At 55.6% G+C, this 24,450-nt stretch overlaps 15 protein-coding genes across 15 annotated transcripts; 10 read left to right on the forward strand and 5 right to left on the reverse strand.

Moving 5' to 3' along the window:
- Positions 1-410: 410 nt before the first annotated feature.
- On the reverse strand, positions 411-3,316 carry HETIRDRAFT_389235 (uncharacterized protein). The gene is made up of 6 exons (XM_009552826.1): positions 3,061-3,316; positions 2,974-3,004; positions 2,717-2,909; positions 2,546-2,659; positions 1,794-2,495; positions 411-1,739 (listed from the first exon to the last, which is right to left on the reverse strand). The coding sequence occupies exons 1-6, from the start codon at positions 3,227-3,229 to the stop codon at positions 537-539; spliced, it is 2,412 nt and encodes an 803-aa protein (XP_009551121.1). The 5' UTR covers positions 3,230-3,316; the 3' UTR covers positions 411-536.
- Positions 3,317-4,307: 991 nt separating this feature from the next.
- Positions 4,308-5,241, forward strand: HETIRDRAFT_389239 (uncharacterized protein). The gene is made up of 2 exons (XM_009552827.1): positions 4,308-4,993; positions 5,128-5,241. Exon 1 carries the CDS (start codon positions 4,408-4,410, stop codon positions 4,906-4,908), a length of 501 nt encoding a protein of 166 aa, XP_009551122.1. The 5' UTR covers positions 4,308-4,407; the 3' UTR covers positions 4,909-4,993; positions 5,128-5,241.
- On the forward strand, positions 5,115-5,429 carry HETIRDRAFT_454882 (uncharacterized protein; the record flags this gene model as incomplete). Its single annotated transcript, XM_009552828.1, has 2 exons — positions 5,115-5,235; positions 5,272-5,429. The coding sequence occupies 2 exons, from the start codon at positions 5,115-5,117 to the stop codon at positions 5,427-5,429; spliced, it is 279 nt and encodes a 92-aa protein (XP_009551123.1).
- Positions 5,430-5,670: 241 nt separating this feature from the next.
- Positions 5,671-6,224, forward strand: HETIRDRAFT_389241 (uncharacterized protein; the record flags this gene model as incomplete). Its single annotated transcript, XM_009552829.1, has 2 exons — positions 5,671-5,711; positions 5,824-6,224. A coding segment is annotated over exon 2 (228 nt), but the record flags the coding sequence as incomplete, so codon positions are not given.
- HETIRDRAFT_411757 (uncharacterized protein) lies at positions 6,020-6,712 on the reverse strand. The gene has a single exon (XM_009552830.1). The coding sequence runs from the start codon at positions 6,559-6,561 to the stop codon at positions 6,400-6,402; it is 162 nt and encodes a 53-aa protein (XP_009551125.1). The 5' UTR covers positions 6,562-6,712; the 3' UTR covers positions 6,020-6,399.
- Positions 6,713-6,731: 19 nt separating this feature from the next.
- HETIRDRAFT_436397 (uncharacterized protein) lies at positions 6,732-7,308 on the reverse strand (the record flags this gene model as incomplete). Its single annotated transcript, XM_009552831.1, has 3 exons — positions 7,044-7,308; positions 6,836-6,951; positions 6,732-6,750 (listed from the first exon to the last, which is right to left on the reverse strand). Exons 1-3 carry the CDS (start codon positions 7,227-7,229, stop codon positions 6,732-6,734), a joined length of 321 nt encoding a protein of 106 aa, XP_009551126.1. The 5' UTR covers positions 7,230-7,308.
- Positions 7,309-9,754: 2,446 nt separating this feature from the next.
- Positions 9,755-10,736, forward strand: HETIRDRAFT_389243 (uncharacterized protein; the record flags this gene model as incomplete). Its single annotated transcript, XM_009552832.1, has 2 exons — positions 9,755-9,812; positions 9,921-10,736. A coding segment is annotated over exon 2 (534 nt), but the record flags the coding sequence as incomplete, so codon positions are not given.
- On the forward strand, positions 9,762-10,040 carry HETIRDRAFT_326618 (uncharacterized protein; the record flags this gene model as incomplete). The annotated part of the gene is made up of 2 exons (XM_009552833.1): positions 9,762-9,812; positions 9,921-10,040. Coding segments are annotated over 2 exons (171 nt in total), but the record flags the coding sequence as incomplete, so codon positions are not given.
- An 890-nt stretch (positions 10,737-11,626) lies between the features above and the next one.
- Positions 11,627-12,641, reverse strand: HETIRDRAFT_389246 (uncharacterized protein; the record flags this gene model as incomplete). The annotated part of the gene is made up of 3 exons (XM_009552834.2): positions 12,578-12,641; positions 12,543-12,551; positions 11,627-12,459 (listed from the first exon to the last, which is right to left on the reverse strand). Exon 3 carries the CDS (start codon positions 11,861-11,863, stop codon positions 11,627-11,629), a length of 237 nt encoding a protein of 78 aa, XP_009551129.1. The 5' UTR covers positions 11,864-12,459; positions 12,543-12,551; positions 12,578-12,641.
- HETIRDRAFT_441921 (uncharacterized protein) lies at positions 11,829-13,113 on the forward strand. The gene is made up of 6 exons (XM_009552835.1): positions 11,829-12,177; positions 12,264-12,311; positions 12,539-12,556; positions 12,583-12,648; positions 12,705-12,821; positions 12,897-13,113. Exons 1-5 carry the CDS (start codon positions 12,060-12,062, stop codon positions 12,773-12,775), a joined length of 321 nt encoding a protein of 106 aa, XP_009551130.1. The 5' UTR covers positions 11,829-12,059; the 3' UTR covers positions 12,776-12,821; positions 12,897-13,113.
- An 8-nt stretch (positions 13,114-13,121) lies between these two features.
- Positions 13,122-17,953, forward strand: HETIRDRAFT_151958 (Ca-transporting ATPase; the record flags this gene model as incomplete). The annotated part of the gene is made up of 14 exons (XM_009552836.1): positions 13,122-13,229; positions 13,477-13,543; positions 13,699-13,763; positions 13,971-14,346; positions 14,480-15,305; positions 15,335-15,389; positions 15,467-15,607; positions 15,629-16,109; positions 16,165-16,312; positions 16,371-16,450; positions 16,508-16,885; positions 16,950-16,975; positions 17,056-17,490; positions 17,528-17,953. 14 exons carry the CDS (start codon positions 13,122-13,124, stop codon positions 17,951-17,953), a joined length of 3,612 nt encoding a protein of 1,203 aa, XP_009551131.1.
- A 433-nt stretch (positions 17,954-18,386) lies between these two features.
- HETIRDRAFT_454887 (uncharacterized protein) lies at positions 18,387-19,527 on the forward strand (the record flags this gene model as incomplete). The annotated part of the gene is made up of 4 exons (XM_009552837.1): positions 18,387-18,877; positions 18,931-18,992; positions 19,145-19,280; positions 19,365-19,527. 4 exons carry the CDS (start codon positions 18,387-18,389, stop codon positions 19,525-19,527), a joined length of 852 nt encoding a protein of 283 aa, XP_009551132.1.
- Positions 19,528-19,998: 471 nt separating this feature from the next.
- Positions 19,999-20,452, forward strand: HETIRDRAFT_454888 (uncharacterized protein; the record flags this gene model as incomplete). The annotated part of the gene is made up of 2 exons (XM_009552838.1): positions 19,999-20,247; positions 20,318-20,452. 2 exons carry the CDS (start codon positions 19,999-20,001, stop codon positions 20,450-20,452), a joined length of 384 nt encoding a protein of 127 aa, XP_009551133.1.
- A 45-nt stretch (positions 20,453-20,497) lies between these two features.
- Positions 20,498-21,317, forward strand: HETIRDRAFT_421763 (uncharacterized protein; the record flags this gene model as incomplete). Its single annotated transcript, XM_009552839.1, has 3 exons — positions 20,498-20,690; positions 20,829-21,059; positions 21,088-21,317. 3 exons carry the CDS (start codon positions 20,498-20,500, stop codon positions 21,315-21,317), a joined length of 654 nt encoding a protein of 217 aa, XP_009551134.1.
- A 1,344-nt stretch (positions 21,318-22,661) lies between these two features.
- HETIRDRAFT_326832 (uncharacterized protein) lies at positions 22,662-23,651 on the reverse strand (the record flags this gene model as incomplete). Its single annotated transcript, XM_009552840.1, has 1 exon — positions 22,662-23,651. The coding sequence occupies one exon, from the start codon at positions 23,649-23,651 to the stop codon at positions 22,662-22,664; it is 990 nt and encodes a 329-aa protein (XP_009551135.1).
- Positions 23,652-24,450: the final 799 nt, after the last annotated feature.

Genomic DNA, 24,450 nt, shown 5'->3' on the forward strand with positions numbered 1-24,450 from the left:
GCACTGTTCGCTCGTAAGTCTCATCCCCCCCCCCTTCTATGCCGACTAACCATCATCGTCTAAATGACGTTTGAGATCTGACCTAGAGCAGTACATTCAGCTGATCTCGATCACTCTTCTTACACGTCTGCAGACCAGCAAGGCAGACATCGATGTGTATTATGTCGTATATTTAATGCACACAATGGCCACTCAGGTCGAGGGGCTCGCCTTGTGGGATACGTCGGCAGTTTGTGGACTCACGCAGCTCGCTCGCGCCAATCAAAGCAGCGAAGACCATAATTCAGTCCCAGGGGTCTTTCGTTTAAGACATGGTGATGGTCTCGTAGTCCGCTCTAGGAAGACGTGAAATGCACTGTGTGATGTATTAGAGAACGTGTTGAAACTGGTCTTCGACACGGACACGCAATATGTCCACTTTAATTTTATTACAACCTCCGATTTCGAGTCGAAGATGATACTCCTTTTAAACCTATACGTACACGATAATCAAACGAAGTGCATTGGATCAAAAAGAAGGATGCCTGGGTCACCACCTAATACACCTCGATGGCCCTAGTAGCTGCTTGTAGCGCGTCCGCATATTTCTGGAATTCAGGCTGTGAGCAGGCAAGGACGCGCTGGAACATCATCTTGAATATATCTTCCAAGTCGCCGATGACGGGATACTGGGCCTTGCTGTGCCCACGCACATTCAGGCACCACCGTTCCACCTCCTTTGCGTTATCCTCTGCATAACCATCCCACTTACAACCGTCGATATCAGCTTTCCTGAACGTCAATTCGCAACGAGGACCAGTGGCAAGATGAAATGCGCTTGTGGTGGCCAAATCGAGGAAGAGAGCGACGTGCTTGGGTTTGAAGTGCGCACCGTCCTCACGAACGATAAAAGGGCAGGTCAGGCCATTAGCGGCTGATTTCTCGGCTGCTGTCGATTGAACTTTGATCTGGTAAGGAATCATGATGAAGTTGGATAAATTGAGGCGCCGCTTAATATCTCCCTTATAGCCCACTAAAAACCCGTCCATCACTGGCTGGCTAAACTTGCACTGCACCGCGCAAGTGCGGGTCCAAAGATCACGTAGGAAGTCAGGCTTGAGCTTGCTAATGTTGGTGTCGACTTCAATAAAATGAGTAAAGTTGAGCCAAACATCGCTGGCCCAGCTTATGAGGTTGTTGCGATGCTGCCGTTGGGCCTTTTCGTTGCCCAGACCAAGATTGTCCCCGAGCAAGGTAATTAAAAATTGGTCGAGTCTGACAGGTGGGATCGCGAGAGCCCGTCGGCTCTCAATCATTGGCACGAATTCGCCCCCTCTGGGCAAGGTCGCTTTGTCGCGTGTGAGTATCAGGAGAAGTCGACCACATAACTCCCCCTGAAGACCTCGATCAAGCACGACTCCGTTGATGATAAGCTTCTCGAGCAAGGTCTTCATCGCGATGTTGTAGGTGTCACTTGCTTGATTCAACACCTGTGTGGCAGCAATAGCAAGGAGCGGTTCCGAAGGCGCTTTGGTGACAACAATACCGCCGACGACGCCCATCAGAATTCGCATGTGTCGAGCCACGGCGACCACGGCTACCCGACTCGCAGCGGCGCTTTCGCCAACTTCGAGCAAAACTCGATTGGCAAAGGCAGCAAGAACGTGGTCTTGGTCGGTGGCGTCGAATGAAGGGCCACGGAAAAGCTTTATTATAGCCAATCGTACCAGATCCATGTGCGTTTCGCTTGTGGCCCAAAGCTAGTCAAGTGCCCATCAAGACATAATCAAGCATCATTTCAAACGGGCACTTACCGGTCGGCCAAACTGCTTGAGGTTTTTCAATGACAGCGCGTCTTCAGGTTTCTTTATTTGCACGTCCATCTTGAACTGGTCCAATCCAAGGTAGACCCAGACAGGCAAAGGTTTGAGTGCATCTCTCAACCTAAAGGACGAAGCAATATCTCCGGTCCCTGCTAGGAGTGGCACAGACGAATTCGTATTGAGAAGAAGGTGCCAGAATACTACTCCATGAGTATCTTCGTAATAGTCGGTAACCTTGATGATGCGTTCCAAAGCGATCAATGACATGTGTGCACCGGGAGGGCGAGGAGTTTTCATCGTGTCCTTGCCCATATTGAGGAGGGTGCACTCATCGAAAGCGAAGACAAACCGATCGTAACTCAGCGTTTTGAGCTTCTGGGCTAGATCCATAAACCTTGCCTTGACGAGAAGGAGAAAGACTTCATGATGCCACGTAATGATGCCTTCAAACTCCTCATCTGCCGGGGTTTCCGATTGAAAGCCTTTGGTTCGAATGTGTTCGAGCTCGGCTGTGTTGTCTGCAAGCATCTGTTCTGCGCGCTGGACGACATCGATGAAAAGCTCTTGACGCTGTTCTGCCGGAAATTGCACCTGCCATGCTATCATAGCCTCCTTGGGTGAGGCCGATTGGCCGATCGTATCCTTCACAACCTCCAACAGTGCCCCATAGAAGGCTGCAGCCAGTTCCTCACCCTAGCCGAACATTAAAGATGCATACTCGTAAGATGAGTTTCCGGGCTCACTCTGAACTGGGGGGCGCGGTTTTTTGCGAAGAATTCGTAGACGCCATGATCGCGAGGGGGCCAGCCTTGTGTCACCTCCTCGCTGCCTCGAAAGCAAACACTCAGAGTTGGGATCTGTTGGATGATTTGAATATCAAAACGAGGGTCGATTTTTGAAGAAAGCGTACAAACGCGACTGCCTAATTCTTCAACCAAGCGTGATTTCCCGGTGCCACTAGACTGCAGGATACTGATTATTTTGCCGTAGTGAATATCGCGCTTGTAGATGGATTTATACTCCTCAAGGGCCTCAAAGAAATCGTTGACTGCCTCGCCCCGGTATTTTTCATGGAAAGCCCTGTCTAGCCTCTTTTCCTTCTCGTAGCTGTTGTAGAAGAAAAGGCTGATCAGTATGGAAACGAACAGGGGAAGAAATACTGCCAACTCACGGAGTATCCGGTGGCAAATCTTCATTGATAACTCCACATCGAGCACGTCAAACGATACGTAGAGCATGTAGAGCATGAGCGACGTACTGCAAGCGTCCAAAAGAAATTCGCCAGCATGATCGCAATCGAGAATGAGCTCGGTAAGATCGTAGTCGGACTTCAACGGTAGAGGAGAGTTCGTATCGCCTTGACGGAAGAGAGCATTCAAGAGAGCCGCCGGGAGTTTACCCTGAGGTAGACTCGCAAGCCTTTTCATAGCATCTTGTGCAAAGGACCGGGGGTGTTCCAGAACCTGATCGGGTTGACGAGAGCGTATGGATTGAATGATTTTTTTCAGATAGAGATAGAGTGTTAGGATCAATTGGACGTGGAATTCATGTACATTAGATTCGTCGAGGGTCGTGAACCAGTGGATGACCTGTTCTTGGACATTGGAGGTAGTGGTACTAAGATTCATTTCTAAAACCCTTGCCCGTCTTGCATTCGAATGCGTGAGGTGAGAGTTTGAAGTTGCACAACTCCTCTTTGGGCCCTTACGCCTACCATCTCGTGTTTTCCCACACCTCCCACCACCCTCCTCTGCGCCTTACAGATGCTCTACACACTTATTATGCCCCCTACTGGTTCTCAGCCGACAGGGGGAAAGGCCCCGGGTGGATCAATACCGAAACCACTAGGGAAAACTCAACCCACAACCTCGTTACCGCCAGAAGCCACTTCCTCCCCAGCCGTGGCGATCACAACACTATTTTTTAATTTTGATTTTAATAAGCAAATCATTTATATCCCGCACGGCGCAAGGTCAGTGGCAGCAGTTTTACAGCCAGATTCATAACGATAGGCCAAGCTTCGGAAAAAAGGACCCAGTCGGAGCATTAAATTTGAGATCTAGACAGCGTACGACTGGGGAGAGGAGTGAGGACAACAAGCGGAGAAATCGGCATCTACCTTACATGGCCAAAATATTTCAGCGCTGACACCATTTGCTAAGCATGCTCTCTTTTTGTCAAGGCGCATCATTATGAATCTGGCTGTAAGGAGGCGGTCGACGACATCATGACCAGGCAGGAGGTGCTCGTGCGGCAGATTTCCCTGTTCAGGTTCACAAAGAGGTGCTTCGAGCAGGTCATCCTGCGCTGGGAGATGAACACTGCGCCCGAGCCCCAAAAAGAGGTTCAGCCGCCCCCACCACAGAAAGACTTCTCTTGCGCTCTCCAGTTCGTGCTCACGCTCACACTGACGCACAGACGTGCGCACAGCCTCAGCCAGCCGCTCGAGCTCCGCCGCCAGGGGGCCGAGGAGGAGTCGTACTTCAACATGGATGACGACGACGACGACGATGACGGCTCGCTGCCGCTCCCTAGCACGCCGCTGCTCACGCGTCACTAGTCCGCGGACCAGAACCGTAAGCGCCAGCGCGTGCCCGGCGTACCGATGCCCCCCGCTCCGCATGCCAAGCATCCACCTCCCACATGCGCCGCTCAGCGGCAGCCTCATCGACCACCACGACTCCTCCTTGCGCGAGCTTACGCTCGACCTCAGCCTCAACCTCGACCGCCGCATCGTGCCTCTCGGCCCTCACGGCGGCGACACGGAGGCGGGCGCGGACGCCGCGCACACCGTCGCGCCCATGCTGACCCCTACGCGCCTCCGACGCTGCGCCTCTCTCATCGACTGATCGTGGGCGCACGCCCAACGCCGACGATGCCGGCAGTGGCGGCGGTGATGAGCAGCCGAACACGGGCGGTGGCGGTGACGGTGGCGGGAGGTTCATACCGCTATCACATGTACGCGCATCCCCTCGTTCTCTCTCCCTCGTCCAGCGTCACTGTTGAGGCCCCGCCGTTCCTAAACCGTGCACACACCGTCTCCGTCCCTCCACGCCCCCCGCTTCCATCGCAATTGCACTCCTCGCCCGCGCACAAAGCATCATGAATATTACTGCGCGTTGACGAGGAGGCCGTGGAGCCGCTGGCAGCGGAGAGACGAACTAGGAAGAAGGAGGCCGAGTGTTACCAAGGTTAGTAACTCCTGCTCTCCTCCTTTCCGTCTGCCCCTTGCCCACCACCGAGTGCCCTCTACCCCCTTGAACCCTTGAGCTCACGCACCCGTCTTCGCTTGCCACCCACATTCGTTTACGCATGACTCCTCCAGCTCACGCACGCACGCCCGACTTCTCGTCAACTCCTCCGCCCGCCTCTCCCTCATCCTGCATCATTGCCGACACCGCCCACGCGCTCGACCCCGCATCCTCACATCCTCGTCTTACCTTGTCCTCTTGACGATGCGACCCCTCAGTCCCCACACACACTCGACCCCGCACACGCTCGACCCTGCACACGCTTAATCCCCCATTTGTCGGCCATCCCGCGCTCGTGGCTGAGGAAGTCGAAGAGGAAAGGCGGCGGCGGCGGAGGATGAGGAGGGCTGGGAGCTCAGATGGGCATAGACGATGAGAACGTCGTGATGGATGCAGGTGCACGCATGCCGGAATGGGCGGTTCGCGAGTGTTGCAGGGGCGACGCTTGTCTCCTCGACACTACTCCTGCCCTCCTACTCGTCCTTTCAAAACCCTCGACCTTCACTCCCTCAAATCCCCAACTGTCGACTGCCCGCGGATCGCACCCAGACCCTACCTCGAGGATAAGGAACGACTGCAGCGGAGAGACACACTGGGAAGAGGGTTGAAACGGACAACGAGGACATCCACAATGGATGCAAACTCGTTGAGCAGGCCGGTACGTCGCCGTCTTTCGCGCCAGTTTATCCCTCTCCCGGACATCCGTATCCCCCACCCTCATCTTGTCTATCTGCTATGCCCACTCACCTGTTCTCCGCCACCCCCGCCAGCCTGCTCGATGCGCTCCGACACCACACCCTCGTTCTCCTTGACGACCATACACACAACCCCTTCGACACTCGACCTTCTTTCCCTCATGCCACACATCCGGTACCTAGCCCCAAGATTCGACCTCCTTCAACCTCAACGGCACACACGCATGCACGCTCCCTCGATCCCTCGATGGTCCGCACCACTGCCACCCTGCGTCCTCGAGCCCATCAAGCATCAAACTCTCCCTTGAGCCCATGCGTCCTCTCGACGCCAAGCGAGCACCACCGAGATTCCGACGTCCCTCTGTCGTCGTTGTTGCTCCACTGCGCCCGAGTTTCGGTCACACTTACACTCCGCGTTCGAGCACGGAGGATCGCGAACATCATGCTACTCGTACTTGAGCGCGTCGACGAGGAGGGTGAGGAGCAGCTGGTGGTGGGGAGATGAGCTATCTACTTTATAGTTGTACGTCACCAAGTTGTACAACCAAAACTATGCGTAGCTGCTGCAGGAGCAGTGCGTGCTGGCGCTGCACGAGCGGCGGCGGCGGCGAGCAGGATGCGACCTGTGCGAGGGCGTGCACTTGTCGATGGTCATCGAGTCCTTCTCCTTGACAGCCGACAGAGTCCCCAGCCCGTTGTCGTCGTCCTCAGCTTGCAGTTGAGCATGTTGAACATCGAATCATCGAGAATGCGCACGATGACGACATCCTGGAAGAACTGCAGCCAAGAGGTGTGGTGCACCTTCTTCTGCATGCTCGCGCCGTGCAGCGCGATCTGCTCCTGGAAGCTGGCGGACTTGTGCAAAAAGTGGCAGTAGTTTGCATTGTGCGTCGGAAACTCGGGGTCATCTGTCTCAATATGTCAGGAAATTCCGAGGACAATATGATTGGATGGTCGCAGGCACATGCATGCCGTCGGCGCTGCTAAAGAGGGAGGCGAGGCCTGAGGTCGCAAACAGATGAGGACAGGTGTGAGGGGCGGATGAGCAGACATGAGGATAGGAGGGGAGAGAAGGGAGGAAACTAACTGGATCCAGTCTGGTAGATGCGCTGTGCTTCGAGGATGAAAGGCTGCCATACCTCGGCGCCCTCGAAGATAAGGGCGCGTCGATGCCGTCGGGCTTAGTCTAGACGGAGAGCGTGTCTACAGCAGGTGTCAGTGTCTGGAGGAGGATGGAAGGAAGAAAAGGACAAGCAGGAAGCGCAAAAGTGCGAGAAGGAGAGAACACGACGCACCCTGCTACCGCTAAGAGACGTCGATAGAACGGATGCTAGTCTGGGTGATGACCTGACTATGTGCAGGCGATGAGGAGGGCCTCCTAGATGGAGTCGTCGTAGTGGCCAAAGCAGAATGCGGTGCTTGGGTGATCCAGTGCGAGTTGAAGAGCTCGTAGATCTATCGGCGTGGGCGCGAGGGTGCATATTCACAACCGCGTGACGGCAAAGAATTATTAAAGAAGTCTTAGGATCATGTCTAATTGAAGGATACCTGTGTTGGAACCAGCCGATGTGTCGGTGGAGCACGCTAGAGGCGGAAAGAATACTTGAGGACGAGTGCAGATAGAAGAGTAACTGTCAACGGCTGTCGATCAGTGCCCCCGACCATCCCATCTTCAATGACGAGGATCTGCTTGTGGTTGATTGGGTAGTCCCTCGTCGTGCGTCGGGCACAAGCCCCCAATGGACTCGGAGTACGCCATCACAAGGCAGGTTGTGTGCGCAAGCGGGTGGCTGAACGGCTCGAAGTCGGGCGCGGGCTGGGGCACGACATTATTCAGGAGGAACAGACGGGGGTTATCCATGAAACCGTGCGGGTCATTGAACAAAGTCGAGCTCCGCAACGTGCTGTGTCGCTTCCTTCCTTGTTAATTGCATTCGTCTCTCGTCTATGAAAACGTCATCTTCCTTTCGGCTCCCGCTTTGCTCCCCGTGCTGCCATTGCGACCCGCCTCGCACTCGCTCCTTGCGGTGCTTCTGGTAGTAGTGAATGAGGCCGGTCGTCTGCACACGACAGTTGTCAATTTGCAGCAAACGGGAAGGCCCGACAGCGAATGCAGCGCTGCAAAGAAAATCATGTACCATACCGAGCTATTGTGACCCTTAGTAGTATTACCGACACTTTTGAGTCCACCGATATCCGAAACTACTGTGTTGCCAATTAAATGTAAATATAAATATGAAAAAATCCTTTCTGTAAACCTCATACCCTGCTTCAACTTTGAGGCCCAGAAGCAGTGAGATTGAATCAGGGGTTCAATAGATATGGATTTAAACAGTCTACCCCCTAAAACCAGACTGTGTGAAGCACAGTCTGGGTTTTGGGAACCAAATCCGAGGTTGCACACAATTCTGTCTGATTCAATAGGCTTAAAATGTATTTTTAATGGTAACCTAATATTTTCATTAGTAGACATGGAGTACTGAAGATGTTACAGGCAAAATACAGAATTGAGGGAAAACCTCAAAAAACCGAGTCTCCAGTCCACAATTGTCCTTTGATTTCCATTGCAAACCCAATAAAATGCTCCTACATACACTACCTTTCAAATCATCCCCTAATTTTATTATTTGGATAAGGGGATCAAGAGATATGTAATTGTTTGTGATGTTGAGGGTATTCTGCAACCCGGAGACACAGTTTAGTCAGCATTGGGAAAGGGCGGCACACAGTCGGGAGATTGCGGGCGCACAGTCGTCACACTGTTGTCACACCACGCACAGTCTCTCTGTTGCGCCACACAGTCCGGCCGAGACCGCACACAGTCCGGATTTTGGCGTTAGTTCAGCGCCACACAGTCCGGATTCTCGGTGACAGTCCGAGATTTGGCAGTGAATCTGCGCCACACAGTCCGGCCGTGCCGCACACAGTCCGACTAGTAGTATTACCGACACTTTTGAGTCCACCGATATCCGAAACTACTGTGTTGCCAATTAAATGCAACTATAAATACAAAAAAAATATTTTCTGTGATCTTCATACCTAGTAGTATTACCGACACTTTTGAGTCCACCGATATCCGAAACTACTGTGTTGCCAATTAAATGCAACTATAAATACAAAAAAATAATTTCTGTGTTCTTCATACCCTGCTTCAACTTTGAGACCCAGAAGCAGTGAGATTGAATCAGGGGTTCAATAGATATGGATTTAAACAGTCTACCCCCTAAAACCAGACTGTGTGAAGCACAGTCTGGGTTTTGGGAACCAAATCCGAAGTTGCACACACTTCTGTCTGATTCAATAGGCTTAAAATGTATTTGTCATGGTACCCTAATATTTTCATTAGTAGACATGGAGTACTGAAGATGTTATAGGCAGAATACAGAATTGAGGGAAAACCTCAAAAAACCGAGTCTTCAGTCCACAATTTTCCTTTTATTTCCATTGCAAAACTAATAAAATGCTCCTACATACACTACCTTTCAGATTATACCCTAATTTTATTATTTGGATGAGGGGATCCAGAGATATGTAATTGTTTGTGATGTTGAGGGTATTCTGCAACCCGGAGACACAGTTTAGTCAGCATCGGGAAAGGGCGGCACACAGTCGGGAGATTGCGGGCGCACAGTTGTCACACTGTTGTCACTCCACGCACAGTCTCTCTGCTGCGCCACACAGTCCGGCCGAGACCGCACACAGTCCGGATTTTGGCGCTGGTTCAGCGCCACACAGTCCGGATTCTCGGTGACAGTCCGAGATTTGGCGGTGAATCTGCGCCACACAGTCCGGCCGTGCCGCACACAGTCCGATGATTGTCGCGCCACACAGTCCGACTGTGTCGGCACACAGTCCGACTGTGTCGGAACACAGTCCAACTGTGTCGGACACAGTCGGAGTTTTCCCTCCGACTGTGTCGGCACACAGTGCCCTCCAACGTCTCGTGATCAAGCACGCCGCCACGTCGCGTCGCGTCGATCCTCCCCGCACATTTGAACATCGAGCACAACACGCTTCCTCGGCCGAGGTCTCTTTGCTCTCTCAGGACATTTTGGATTTCATTAGTGAGCTTTTTCTTCTTCTGAACCCTTCCTCTGCATGCTCTCGACGACGCCAGCAGACAACAGATGCTCAGAGAAAGTGCGCACTGCTGATAGCGTTTTTTCTTACAGTTTGCAGCTGCAATACTCCGGGCACCCACTCCACGCTCTTTCCACACCCTCTTCCATCTCCACGGCTTTCTCTTTTCTCATCAACATCCACGACATCCGTGTCAGTGCCATTCTCTTTAAACGACTGCTCTGCGCCCATCCTGTCTCACGGCGCATGGAGCAAAGCGACTATCTTATCACGCGAGGTTGAGCACGTTGAAGAGAAGAACAAGGAGCAGATGGTGATAGAGGCAGAGGAGGGACAGCGGCTGTCGAGAGACGAGGGTGGAGCGACGGGACAATGGTGACGGACACACGCTCATCGAGCAGGCAGAGCGGTACGACGGTATGTACCTCCTGTTATCGCCCTTTCCGCCTGCCCCTCCCTCGACATCCACGCCTCGAACCCCCACGCATTCGTCTTCTCAGCCCCCTGGCTCCTCCTCGCATGTGTGGACCGACTACTCCTCTCATCCGCCCGCCCCTCCCTCGACTTGCGTACCCTCGACTGTTCGCACTCCCGCCCTCGATGCCACGCACTCCCGCCACCCAGTGCGCTCGACCGCCACCTGTTGCACCACGACAAGAGGCCCAAATTCGCCTCTCGCGCGCTCCCACACCTCCGCGCTCATACCCTTCGCCTTCCCAGTCCTCCACCACGCTTAGCCCTGTGGACCATCCCACTTCTCCATCCACCCACGACTCGCTTGAAACAATGCCGGATCAGCTCAATGTCGACACTTGGTTGCAGGACAAAGCAGGACGAGAATTGGCGGCGCGCTGTCCAGGGCGCCCAGTCGCTCCACGCGGCGTAAAAGTGCCGGTGGACAAGTCATGTTGCAGAAACGGCCGCGTGCTGTCTGCGGCAGCCAGGCTCCCCACAGCCCTAGTAGTATTACCGACACTTTTGAGTCCACCGATATCCGAAACTACTGTGTTGCCAATTAAATGTAAATATAAATATGAAAAAATCCTTTCTGTAATTTTCATACCCTGCTTCAACTTTGAGGCCCAGAAGCAGTGAGATTGAACCAGGGGTTCAATAGATATGGATTTAAACAGTCTACTCTCTAAAACCAGACTGTGCTTCACACAGTCTGGGTTTTGGGAACCAGATCCGAAGTTGCACACAATTTTGTCTGATTCAATAGGCTTAAAATGTATTTTTCATGGTACCCTAATATTTTCATTAGTAGACATGGAGTACTGAAGATGTTACAGACAAAATACAGAATTGAAGGAAAATTTCAAAAAACCGAGTCTCCAGTCCACAATTGTCCTTTGATTTCCATTGCACAACTAATAAAATGCCCACACATACACTACCTTTCAAATTATGCCCTAATTTTAGCATTTGGATGAGGGGATCCAGAGATATGTAATTGTTTGTGATGTTGAGGGTATTCTGCAACCCGGAAACACAGTTTAGTCAGCATCGGGAAAGGGCGGCACACAGTCGGGAGATTGCGGGTGCACAGTCGTCACACTGTTGTCACACTGTGCACAGTCTCTCTGTTGCGCCACACAGTCCGGCCGAGACCGCACACAGTCCGGATTTTGGCGCTAGTTTAGCGCCACACAGTCCGGATTCTCGGTGACAGTCCGAGATTTGGCGGTGAATCTGCGCCACACAGTCCGGCCGTGCCGCACACAGTCCGTTGATTGTCGCGCCACACAGTCCGACTGTGTCGGCACACAGTCCGACTGTGTCGGACACAGTCGGAGTTTTACTTCCGACTGTGTCGGCACACAGTGCCCTCCAACATCTCGTGAGAAGGACGAGCGTCATGAAGGTACGTCGTCGTCTCTCCTTGCGCCAGTCTTCCCCTGCACACCTGTCCCTCCGCTCGACCCACGCATGGTCGTCCTTTCGACTCCATATACGCCTGCCACCCAGGACCCCCACCCTCGACCCCTCGACCCCTTCCACTGTCGACATCATCGATCCTCCTGTCCTTGCACATTCATTTCTTCCCCTCCTCACATATATTTCACATTTTCAGTCATTCTGCCCGCCCTCTCTCGTTCTGCGTTATTATAGAGACCCCATGCGCACTCGACCTCTCGCCTATTTGCCTGCTCGAAGTGCTCTGATGCTACGCCCTTGTTTTGTCGTCCCCGCCGGCTCCCCTCTTGCTCCCCAGATCAATTCCCACGCTCATGCCAAAGGAATTGCGATATCCGCAGGGAAGCGAGCGCATTCCAGTCCGTGTGCGCCGCGCCGCACTCTGCCTCAAGCGGAAGCTGCAAAGACGCGGTGCGCATCGCGTTCCAGAAGGTATGCGCGCGCACCACCCTCTCCCCCACACCCACCCTGCACTTCTTCGTGCGGTCCTGCAAGCTCAGCTGTACAGCGTCATATAGACTCATCCTCCAGCCCCTCTATCTCTCCCCACGTCTCTACCCCTCCCACTGCCCTTGCCTGCGCGCGTCGGTGATGCTTGGCATCAAACAATCCACAGCGGACGAGTTGCGCAAGATGCACGGCTCGCGCACGCGGTCGAGAAGCTCGATGTTGAGGGTTCCGCAGTGGACAAGTCTAGCAAAGTGCAAAAACGGCCGTGTGTAGTCTGCGGCAGCCTGGCTCGCCACCAAGCCCAAATTCGCCGAAGGTTAATTTGGGCTTGGTGGCGAGCCAGCTGCCGCAGACTACACACGGCCGCCGGCTTCGCCGGCAACACACCTGCCCTTAGCACGTTCTGCAACATCACAAATGGCTCCGAGCATGCATTGGGAAAACAGAACGCAAGTGAGTGCTGGACATGTTCGAGCGCCACGAGAAGTACATCCCGCACATGCACACAGCACACCTTGTCTATCAGGAACGTCACCGCACTGCGACGCAGCGTCAAGTGGGAGCAGCTAGGCTGGCCTGAGGTAGATTGGTCGCTGAAGAAGTGAGGGATCGTTATTGTTTGCACAGTGAGTCTCCATTATGTTGACATTGAGTTTGAGTATGGGTGGGACATGGCGACACGCTCCAACCGCCTTCTGTAGCACCCTGACACACACGGTATGAGAGGATCTGACATACTCTCCCACTCGTACTATCAGCAACTGATTTCACATGCTTTGTGCGCATATATACGCGCTCCCACTCTTAGCTATTTTTCAAGTACCCCTTCTACCTGTAGTTAGATTTTTTTTTCTCTCTCTGTATGTATATCACGACCCTGCAAACCATCTCTTCCTCTCCTAAAGAAGAGGCTATGTCTTTACACCATGGCCCCATTCACCCACACGACGTGTGGGCGAAAGTTGTGGAGAGAGCGTCGATCTGCGCTGACCTGCGCTGACCCGACCGTGATCGCCAGCTCTCGACTCGACCAGGTCCAGCTTCTCACAGACAACATGTCTCCCCGCTGCCCACGCAACAATGGATTGCGAAACCGGGACAAGCATCAATCTGACTAGTCTTGTGAGCACATTTCTAACCTACTCTTCGATGCCCTCTCTTCCACACACTCAACTTTGCGAACGGGACGATGGGCCTCCGCCGATGCCCTGAGAAAGCAAGCATCGCCGAAGGCGTGTACTGACGTTTATTTTTATTTTTATTTACTTTTACTGTCTGCAGATCCTAATCCGTCCCATCCCTGCCTCGTCCTCTAACCTCGTCCACACCTACGCCCACGCTCGCCACCGTCTCTTTTCCCGGTGCCATCCACGATCTCCGCCGCTGAGGCGTCCTGCTCCACCGACGCCCCTCCCCGCTCACGCTGCCCGATGACGGGCCAAGCATCGCGACCGTCCGAGCGCCAAAGACCACGACGATAACTATGATAACAACAACACTAAGGTAGGGCGGAGGCGGAAGGACAGGCTTGGAAGCGAGAAGGGACGGAGGACGAGGATATCCATGAGGTATGTCGCCTCTCTTCGTACCAGCCCCTCCCTGCACACGCATCCCTCTCGCTCTCATCGTGTCTGTCCGCTCCTCCTTCGACACCACGCCCGCTCTCCCGCTCTCCCGCTCCACTCGGTCGACGCCATGCCCGCTCATCCGTATCGCGCTCTTCCCGATCAATCCTCTCGATCCTCTCGACTCTCCGTACGCTTGCTTACTCGAAGCCCTACCCGCTCTCCCGCTCAATTGGCGCACCCCTCTCAAAGCTACGCCAGCTGGAGCACCTTCAACCTTATGATCCTACACGCTCCCGCCGTCGACAGAATGTACGCCCGATTGATTCTACGCCCGCTCTCCCGCTCTCCTCCCTCGACGCCATGCCCACCAACACCCACGACATCCCCTCCATCGCCGTCACAGGCTCCACAGAATACCTCCACCTCTTCACCCCCAACGACGACCAGCACAAAATCCCCCTCGACGATCTCGTTCTCAGGCCCCTCCTGTCCAGCCAAACCGCACGCGCTCACCCTCCGAGCCCGGCTTTCTCTCTCTCCCAAAACCCATCCTCAGGACAGCAAGAAACTCCCTCGAGGCCCCGTCCTCGCCCTCGCCGTCCTCCCCATTGTCTGAGCGATCAGACCGCTCAGACCCGCCCCTCCTCAACGTCCCGCCCTCCCCTATCCTTTCTGCACACTCCGGCACCTACGTCCACTGGGCGACCTCCACCCAGCCCCGCAAAAACCGCCAGACGAACACGACCGCATCTCGTCCCTCGGCCTCATTTCGCCCTCTGCCTCCGGCCACCGCCGCAAGGGCAGCAACGCCACTTTCACAAGCTCCATCAGTGGCAGCGAGACAGAGACCGACCACACCGGCGAATCCTCCAACATCGCTCTCAGCCCCCTCCTCACCGCTCGCTCTGATGCCAGCACGCTCGCGTCCCCGACACACACACACGTTGACTCGGCCTCCGACAGCGGCTCCCGCCCCGGCTCGCGCTCCAGCTTTGTCGAAAAGTTTCACTGCCTTCGCCCCACGTCGCGCTCCCCGGAAGGCTCTGACAGCATCGATACTGACGCATCCAACGCCCTCCCTCCTGCGCCCAAGCCCGAGAAGAAGGGAAAGGGGAAGAAGAAGCGCGAGGTCGAGCGCCTCGCCGCCATCGAGCTCGAGCAAAGTGCGAACAAGGATCCCGCACCGTTCGCCTTCAAGCCCTTCCAGCTCGCGAGCCACCTCGATCCAAAGAACATCGAGGCCCTCGAGGACCTGGGCGGTGTCGACGGTCTTTTGCGCGGCCTGGGGACTCACCAGACTCTCGGACTGGGTGCGGCAAACCTCGCGGCCAAGGCGGGCCCGCCCGATCACGCGTCGCAACCTGTGCAAGGCACTCGGAAGAGCAGGGACATTGAAGAAGGTTCAGAGGAGCAAGTCCCAAGCATCACCATCACAAAGCCCAGCGGGGAGATCAAGGGACTCCAGAGCACAGCCAGCTTGAGTGATGCTGCACAGTCCGCGTCAGGCAGTACGCCCGAAGCGTATGGGATGTTCGGAAACGCGTATACGGTGATAACGTGCTTCCTGGAAGGAAAAAGCAAGAGCTTACTGCTTTTGATGTGGCTGGTGCTGAGGACAAGGTCTTGGTGCGTATCTGATTGGCTATGCCTGTTTTGTCCGCGCGCCCACTCACATGGGGGTTGCCATCATCGGGCGCTTGTAGATCCTCTTGTCGGTCGCGGCGATCGTCTCGCTCGCGCTGGGCTGCTTCCAGGACTTCGGCACGCCGCGCGCCAGCGACGACTCCCCTGTGGACTGGGTCGAGGGCGTGGCCATCATCGTCGCGATCGTCATCGTCGTCTCGGTCGGGTCGGTCAACGATTAGCAGAAGGAACGGCAGTTTAAGACACTCAAAGAGAAGGAGGAGCGCGCGGTCAAGGTAATTCGTGGTGGCGTCGAGATGCTAGTGGACGTGCACGAGGTCGTCGTCGGCGATGTGGCGCTTCTTGAGCCTGGCGAGATCGTCCCCTGCGACGGCATCTTCCTGTCTGGGTATAATGTCTGGTGTGACAAGGTTGGTGCAACGGGCGAGTCGGACGCGATCAAGAAGCTCTCATATGAGGAGTGTATACGCATTCACGACGAGCGGCTGTTGGAAGATAGTCCCGCGGCGTCGGACGTTGAGCAAGCCGGTCATGAGGGTGCCGACGGAGACGTGAAACGTGAAGAAGGCGCGCCCGTCGGGGATGTATTTGCTAGGGCACACGGACCGCTTCATTATCACGGGAGCAAAGTGCTCGATGGCGTCGGCTCGTACGTCGTCATCGCCGTCGGCACGAAGAGTTTCAACGGTCGAATCATGATGGGTGCGTTTTCTTTTTCTCTACTTTGTTCATTCCTCTCATTGAGCCCGGAATTCAGCTTTATGGACGGACGCGGGAGACACCCCGCTCCAGCTCAACGACTTGGCAGAGGTCATTGCCAAGGTCGGCGCTCTCGCGGGCTTGCTCCTGTTCATGGCCTTGATGATTAGGTTCTTCGTCCAACTTGGCACCGGTGAATCCGTCCGGTGCGTTTTTGTGCGTTGATGGTGTTCCACGCACAGCTAATGGATGTTCCCTATCAAGTACTACGAACGAGGAAGGCATCGCATTTGTTCAGATTTTGATTATTGCTGTGATGCTCGTCGTCGTCGCTTTGCCTGAAGGTCTGTCCCTGGGATGATTATCAGGTGCATATATGCTGATCGGAATACGCCTTGCAGGTCTACCGCTTGCGGTCACGTTGGCACTTGCATTTGCGACGAAGCGAATGACACAGGAAAAGTTGCTCATGCGCATCCTCGGGTCCTGCGAAACGATGGCAAACGCATCTGTCATCTGCACGGACAAGACAGGTACCTTGACGCAAAACGAGATGACCATCGTCGCCGGCTCCGTCGGCGTTCACTCCAAGTTCGTGCGGCAATGTGAGGACAACAAGGCGCGCTCGAACGTCGATGACCTGAACACGTCGGACGACTGCAAGCGCGTGCAGGATTTCTCGCTCGATCAGGTGCAACTCAACAAGGTGCTCTCACCCGCGCTCAAGACGCTCTTCAACGACACGATCGCCGTAAACTCGACCGCGTTCGAGGACAGTGGTTCCTCTTGAAGGTACGTTCGCAGCCCTTTGTGCTCGCGATAGGTGCTCATGCGACGACATAGATTGTGTGGTTCATTTTTGGAGGGTAGTTAGTTGATTGGGGGCGCACGCCGCGAGCCACGTCTCGGCTGTGGTAACTGAGATCGGGCGCGTGGTGTCCATCCGCAGGGCGACCAAACAGGAGCTAGAGCAGTACACGCTCGCCCCGGCATCAGCATCGAACGAGTCCTCGCCCACCCTGTACTCGGTCGAGGAGGCAAAGCCGGCGGTGCCTGTGCAGCGCGCGAGCTCGTCGTCGGCCTCGAACAGGCGCGTGGACCGTCCAGAGGAGGCCCACTACCCGCTGCAGCCCAATCTGCTCAGCCAGCAGCCGCCCTACTCGGCCGAGTCGCCGTCGAGGCGTCTGCCATTCTCAGGGCGCTCGTCGGGCGATGGCCGCTTCCGCAAAGCGTTGTCGGAGCGCTCGAGCTCCGCGGGCCGCTCGCCGCCGCCGATTTTTGGTTAGATGCCCACGGGGAGCACAACGGGCGTGCTCAGCAACGACTCGGAGGTCGCGGAGGGCTCCGAGGACGCTTGGATGGAGCTCAAGGTAAAATTCGTATCGTGCGTCGTTCACCCCCGCACTCACGCTTTTTCGCAGCCCTACCTCAAGGCGCAGACCGGTTCGAGCGTCTACGCCATCCAGAGCGTTCTGTCCGGTGGCCGCTCCCTGACGCCTTCGCCGACGCTCAACGAGAACCTCACGCAGATCATCAAGATCGTGTACAGTATCGTCGCCGTCTGCCACAACAACCTCCCGCCCGCGTCGGCGCAGCGGGGGAACGACATCCTGCGCGAGCTCAGCGACTACACGAACAAGCTCAGTGAGGTCCAAGCCATGCGCGACACTCCCACGATGCAACCTCGGACAGGGTTGACTCCGCGTGGCGGCATTTTCGACGTCGAGCTCGGAAGCGTGTTCTCTGTCATTCCCATCCCTGTCCCCATCTCTATGCCCATGCTCATCTCTCCATCTGTCTTCTCGTCGTCCATCTGGAAGCCACGCTCGTTGTCGGCCTACCGCTGACTGCACACCTCGCAAGTCCAGTGCCGCTGTCGAACGACTGCTCCAACGCTAAGTTCTTTCGGCTGCTCAGCACGTCCGCGTCCTCGCAGTGATACGGCGAGTTGTCTCTGCCCGTGATCATGCCCCCGCCGCCGTCCTCCGCCCTTTTCCAGTCGCATAACCGACTGCGCAGTGCCTAGTGACAAGCTGGATGCTCGAGCGCGACGCAGACATCGCGCTCTGGATGAGCGGCTGCGTGCGCATGTGGATCCCGTGCAACTGCACTAGCAAACTCGCCTGATGTTCCACTAAATTTGCTGAGCACTCAGACTGTGGCTTAGTTCTCTTTGCGTTGCTAAGCAGGCATGAGAATTAGTGCGGACATTAACGATGTATACACGCGTCAGAATTCCAGGCTGTTCAACTCTAAGCGGTTCAGCCTTTAACGCTTTCCATGTCTGAGGAGCGTATTAATGCTATTGCCTCCTGGCTCGAATCTCTGCTGGAGCCCTCGCGCAAGCTCCACGCTCGACAGGTTGCCGCGCAAAGCACCATCTCCATGCTGAAGTCGAAGTTTTCCTCGCCTGAGTCGCTCGTCCAGACGTCCCAGACCGTGTCACCGCCAAGACCCTGTGCATGCTCGACGCCACTCTTGCCCGCCCTATCGTTCCGCCATGAGCCTCTCCACGCCTCGCCCCTCCCCGCCCCCGTCCCCCCTCAGTGCACGCACCCGCCTGCGCCTGCGATCCGAAGCCGCGTGCGTACGTTCCCTCGTCCCCTCGAGCCCACGCCCGTCGCATACTTAGTACCCTCGAATCTCTACACCGTTGATGTTGACATTCACGCTCCTGCCTTCGAGTCCATGTGCGCACGCGTGTCTTCCTCTCCACGTTACACACCTGCGCCGCTCAGTACCCTCCCGCTTATCGCCTCCAGCCCACGCTCGTGCGTCGCCTGGACCCTCCACGCTGCCCCGCTCTCGCCGCACTTGTGCTCAGCGCCCGCGCACAAATTATCGCGAAGAGAATGCCACGCACGCTTCAGTGCGTCGACGAGGAGGGTGAGGTAGTAGAGAGATGAGCTAGGAAGACAAAGGTAGAGCATTATCAAGGTCCGTACAACCCGCTCTTGTCCTTTCGGCCCGCCCTTTGCTCGCAGTCTCTGCGGCCTCCTCGATGCCATGCCCGCTCGCTCACTCGACCTCCTCGATAGTCAATCCCGCCTCTGATGCGTGCACATGCGACCCCTCAACGCCACGCACCCGCCTTCGCCTGCGATCCACATCCACCCGCACGCGTCCTGTCGATCCCACACCCGTCTCCTCTAGCACACACCCGCCCGCCGCCAAGTGCCTTTAACCCCCTCGACCACTTGGGCCCGCGCATTTATCTTCGCCTGCGACCAACATCTGCGTCCACACATCTCTTTCCAGCCCCTCATGCACGCACGACCTCTCGGCCCCTCCTCTTGTCGACCCTCATTCACTCCTCCATCGTCCTGCCTCATCGTCCTGCCTCATCGCCGAGGCCCCACACTCCACCCCGCGCACGCCCGACCTCTCTTTCGTCAACCATCCCGCCCTCGACCTAGTCTAACTCGCTGGCGGCAGAGCAAGAGCAAGAGGAAACAGCGGTAGCGGCAGAGAGATGGGCTAGGAAGAGGGGTGGGCATGGACGACGAGGATGTCCGTCCATGACGCATGCACACTCGCTGAGCAGGACGAGCGTCATGAAGGTGCGCCGTTGTCTCTCTTCCCACCAGTCCCTCCGCGCGAACATCCTGCTGGGACAGTGTCTCCACAGCTAGCTCCTTGATATCAGTCTACCGACAGCCCAGCTGCCCAACTACCTTAGCTTCTCCCCCACTACCTGCCCGGTCCATCATCACTGACCTCGACGACACTCCTAGTCTCGCACAGGTCACATCAGCTGTTCAAGCACGCAAGCTAGGAGCACATATCCGAAGTCCTGATCATATAGCCATTGGATTCGTCCGACAACGTACAATAAAATCACCTCATTGCATACATTTAGCGCGCTCGGGGCCTTCCACGTTCCCCAGTCCCCATGCGCGCCGCACCCGAGAGCAGACCTCCACGCCCGCCCCCCGTCCGCGACGGGCTCCTCCACGCACAAAATTGCCGCCCATGCGACCAGTGCCGGCGCCAAAATACGCCCACTCGCACTCACCATGCTCGCTACGACCCTGCCAGATCGCAGGGCTGCATCCTTGCCCTCAAGAATATCGTAACGACCGGCGGCGCCTTGCGGCTGCTGAACGCTGTCTACGACGTATCCGTGCTTCTCTCGGACGTGGTGAGCTCGGCGTGTTCGACAGCGAGCTCGGCGCACACCCACCATTGTCCGTGCGATGACCGGACTCCAGGCCATTTATAGATCCTCACCCACCCCGACCCGTTTCTCGCATCTCCTTGTCCTCTTCTACGACTCCCCGATGACGTTCCTAACGCACACCGCCGTCCGCGACGACGACGGCGCACCCTTGCTGCTGTATTATTAGCCTGCTGTCTCACGACCTGCTTTGATTTTCACCACTGACCTCCCCATGTCGTCTACTGTCGCCTCACAACTGACCTCGTCGTCTCTTACGACGACCTCTTCCCCGGCCTCTGGTACTTTTGATGCTACATTCGCAACGTTCACTCCTCCGGCTCCCTCCAGCGCTCTACCCGATCCTGGAAGTATAGGCGCAGGTGGTCAGACCGGCTCTGATTCAGGCTTTTCCTCCTCGCTTTACCGTGCGCCCTGAACCTCCCATCTCTTCGTTCGAGTGCACTGATCAAAGGACTCGCTTGTTTCAAAATTAGTCTACACCTTCCTGGGTATGCCTTCTACTCCTTCATGTCCGACCGACTGATGCTCACTCTCGTTCACAGCTACTCTTGTCCTGCTCCTCACCGTATCAGCCACCATCGTCTTCCGATCGACGCTCCTCCGCAGACGCCAGCGCACAGCTATCCTCGCGGCTATCGCTAATGGCACCTATGTCCCGCCTTCCCCGCCTTCACGCGCCAATCAGTCAGTCTTTGGCGAGAAGCCCAGGATGTACGAGGTCTTTCTGGACGAGGATAAGGCCCGCTCGCAGAAGTGGGCGTCCCTGGCAGTTTGTCTCTCAACAGTCTCCTATTCTGCCAGTCGTCTTATGTAGATTCATCATAGCCGACCTCTGCGACCTTGGTGGATCCTCCTCGTGGAACATCACTTTCAACAATCCAGTCGACCATCTCAAATATACCTGCCGAGACGAATCTATCGGGAGGGAGAATGAGGCGGTTCCTCAAGTTCACCATGCCCGGCTTCCTCCGATGGAGGCACTTGCGCCCATCCGAGGCCCATTCGTCTTCTATCGAGTCCATACAGCTTGAATTCCATCAGTCAACCCCATTTCAGCAATGCGCCGACGCGGGGCCAGTCCAGGTCGCTGTCCTTGTCGCCGTGCCCTCGGCCGCACGCCCGGGATCGCAATTCCACGTCCCTTCGCACCCACCTTCGCACCGATCTTTGCCCTCGTTCTCACGAGACAGAGCGCGTGGGACAACTAGAACATTATCGGTATCCTCAGACGACTCTCTCAAGCACGGCAAGTCCGTCGCTTCGCGCGCCGGACCGTTTGAGTGGGACAACGAGGTCCTAGTGGTAGAAATTGGGGTCGTCCATATTAGCGTAGAATCTCCGCTGAGCAAGCAGACTCACGAGCAGACATGACTTTATGAACGGACCAGCGTGTGTGTACGATGTGGCAGAATGCACGCAGCGTTCAATCGAATTGAATCGAGTCTGCTGACGATTTATAGCATGTCACTCGGCATGATCGGGAGTATGCCCTTCGCCGCGTTTAGCTCTCAGTTTACCAGTTGCTTAGCACCGAGTGAACGGATCTGCATCGTGAGGAGATGTGTAGGCGCCATAGCTGTCTACGAGCGACAGCTACCTCCGCACATGACAACGGTGGACGCAGGGAAAGTGCAACTCTGCGTTGATCCCTCGCTAATGCTCAGCGTCATCGTAAGCTTCTCATCTGCATCTACTGTGCCATGATGAATGACAGCCTACAGGCCGCATGCGGAATCTTTGGTTAGCATTTCATTCGCCTCTTTCGATTGTTCTGGAATTGTCGTTGTTCTCGTCACCATATTCCACCCTCTAGTATGATAAATGCGGCTATACAGAACATTGCAGGCGAAAGCTTCACGATTCCAGACGACTCTCCTCGGGGTTTGCGGCGTGTCTGGCGGTGCTTGAGTGGTGCCGATAACTTCAGGGTGGCAAATGTTGCGCTACACTCCTGCGACGAGTTCTACTTCCATTCGGGATTAATCCTCATCTTATGTGCAAGGCTTCCATGACTCCCTGTCGAACCTTGACCTTCGTGCTCGTCACTAGTCAGTATTTGTAGCGCAGGCCGCTCTCCTCGCTCGATCAACTAGTCTTCTTGCTTTTGTGTCGAATGGGTTGGGAGGGGGAAGCAGGAGAGTGGGAGTAGTGGCAAGGGCGGACAGGACGAGGGCAGAAGGTATGTACCCTCGCACCACTCAGCCGCGTCCTTCCTAGCTCACCTCCCCACCAGCAGCTGCTCCTCACTCCTTGTCGACGCATTCAAGCGCGTGCGGCATGATTTTTGAGATGATTTGCGCACGGGCGCAGAGCGCAAGTGTGGCGCGGCGGGGGCGCGAGAAGGAACGGCACCGAGGCGGAATCGGTCGAAGGGGTCATGGAGGCCGAGTGGTTGCGTTTGAGGGGCCAAGGGGGCGGGTGTGATGTCGAGGGGATGCGCACGGGCAGGCGTGAGATACAGGCAAAGACGAGCGCACATGTAGTTCCACGCAAAGGCAGGTGCGTGGTGCCGGTGGGACACATAACGGGCGAGCATTGGCTACAGGCCAGGGTGTGCATGCGTGTAGATCCTGCCAAATGTGGGTGCGTGGCACCGGTGAGACGCGCACGAGTTCGAGCGCAGTTTGACAGGAGAGCGTGAGAGAGGGCGTAGTGTCGAGCTGGTCGAGCTGTCTCGAGAAAGGGCCTGAGGATAGAGGGGAGACGAACAGAACAGAAGGGAGAGGAGATATGTGCACCGTGCTCCGGAAAGTGGGCGGACGTGCTTGCTTCTTCGCGTCTTTGATGGCCTTCAGCTTCGCAAAGCGAGCTGGACGGACGTTGGCTTTAATGCCGCACAGGACGATGGTACGATCGCGCAGCTCGACCTCGCCCTGCCGGATCTTCTTGGCGATCAAGAGGCCGTGCGCGTCCGCGACGTAGCGCCACTTCGCGGGCGAGGTGGTGCTCTCGGCAGCGCCAGCCGCATGGTGGTGCGTGTAGCTGGAGGCGGAGGACGAGGTGCGCTCGTGCGATGCGTGTGCGGCGGTGCGCAGCGTAGAGCGGGCGTGTTTGGAGAAGAAGGCGTCGGGCGGTTGGGTACCGGGGAGCGTGGTCATGTCCTCGCCTCCTAGGAGAGAGCAGGGGAAGAGACGCGGAGTGAGGAGCCGCTTCCGGGTGTGCGCAGGTGCGCGGGACAGGCAGGGCTGGGCAGGGAAGGGCAGGACTAGGGCTGGGGGAGGGCTAGCGAAAGTAAGTGATACGGACCTTTTTAATTCTAACCTAGTAGTATTACCGACACTTTTGAGTCCACCGATATCCGAAACTACTGTGTTGCCAATTAAATGCAAATATAAATACAAGAAAATATTTTCTGTAATCTTCATACCCTGCTTCAACTTTGAGGTTCAGAAGCAGTGAGATTGAATCAGGGGTTCAATAGATATGGATTTAAACAGTCTACCCCCTAAAACCAGACTGTGTGAAGCACAGTCTGGGTTTTGGGAACCAAATCGGAGGTTGCACACAATTCTGTCTGATTCAGTAGGCTTGAAAGGGATTTGTCATGGTACCCTAATATTTTCATTAGTAGACATGGAGTACTGAAGATGTTACAGGCAAAATACAGAATTGAGGGAAAACCTCAAAAAACCGAGTCTACAGTCCACAATTGTCCTTTTATTTCCATTGCAAAACTAATAAAATGCTCCTACATACACTACCTTTCAAATCATTCCCTAATTTTATCATTTGGATGAGGGGATCCAGAGATATGTAATTGTTTGTGATGTTGAGGGTATTTTGCAACCCGGAGACACAGTTTAGTCAGCATCGGGAAAGGGCGGCACACAGTCGGGAGATTGCGGGTGCACAGTCGTCACACTGTTGTCATCCCACGCACAGTCTCTCTGTTGCGCCACACAGTCCGGCCGAGGCCGCACACAGTCCGGGTTTTGGCGCTGGTTCAGCGCCACACAGTCCGGATTCTCGGTGACAGTCCGAGATTTGGCGGTGAATCTGCGCCACACAGTCCGGCCGTGCCGCTTAGGTTAGGGTTAGGTTAGGGTTAGGGTTAGGTTAGGTTAGGTTAGATTAGGTTAGGTTAGGTTAGGTTAGATTAGGTTAGGTTAGGTTAGGTTAGGTTAGGTTAGGTTAGGTTAGGTTAGGTTAGGTTAGGTTAGGTTA

The sequence above is a fragment of the Heterobasidion irregulare genome, assembly GCF_000320585.1.
Source record: "Heterobasidion irregulare TC 32-1 unplaced genomic scaffold scaffold_10, whole genome shotgun sequence".
In the NCBI taxonomy this organism is placed as follows: Eukaryota; Fungi; Basidiomycota; class Agaricomycetes; order Russulales; family Bondarzewiaceae; genus Heterobasidion; species Heterobasidion irregulare.

Coding starts and splice junctions, on each gene's coding strand:
- HETIRDRAFT_389235 (XM_009552826.1), bottom strand. CDS start 3,229: ATGAAAAGGCTTGCGAGTCTACCTCAGGGTAAACTCCCGGCGGCTCTC. Junction 2,910..2,973: donor GATTTGCCACCGGATACTCC/GTGAGTTGGCAG, acceptor CTTCTACAACAG/CTACGAGAAGGAAAAGAGGC. Junction 2,496..2,545: donor ACCGCGCCCCCCAGTTCAGA/GTGAGCCCGGAA, acceptor ATGTTCGGCTAG/GGTGAGGAACTGGCTGCAGC.
- HETIRDRAFT_411757 (XM_009552830.1), bottom strand. CDS start 6,561: ATGCAGAAGAAGGTGCACCACACCTCTTGGCTGCAGTTCTTCCAGGAT.
- HETIRDRAFT_389239 (XM_009552827.1), top strand. CDS start 4,408: ATGCCCCCCGCTCCGCATGCCAAGCATCCACCTCCCACATGCGCCGCT.
- HETIRDRAFT_441921 (XM_009552835.1), top strand. CDS start 12,060: ATGCCAAAGGAATTGCGATATCCGCAGGGAAGCGAGCGCATTCCAGTC. Junction 12,178..12,263: donor TGCGCATCGCGTTCCAGAAG/GTATGCGCGCGC, acceptor AGCGTCATATAG/ACTCATCCTCCAGCCCCTCT. Junction 12,649..12,704: donor ATTGGGAAAACAGAACGCAA/GTGAGTGCTGGA, acceptor ACATGCACACAG/CACACCTTGTCTATCAGGAA.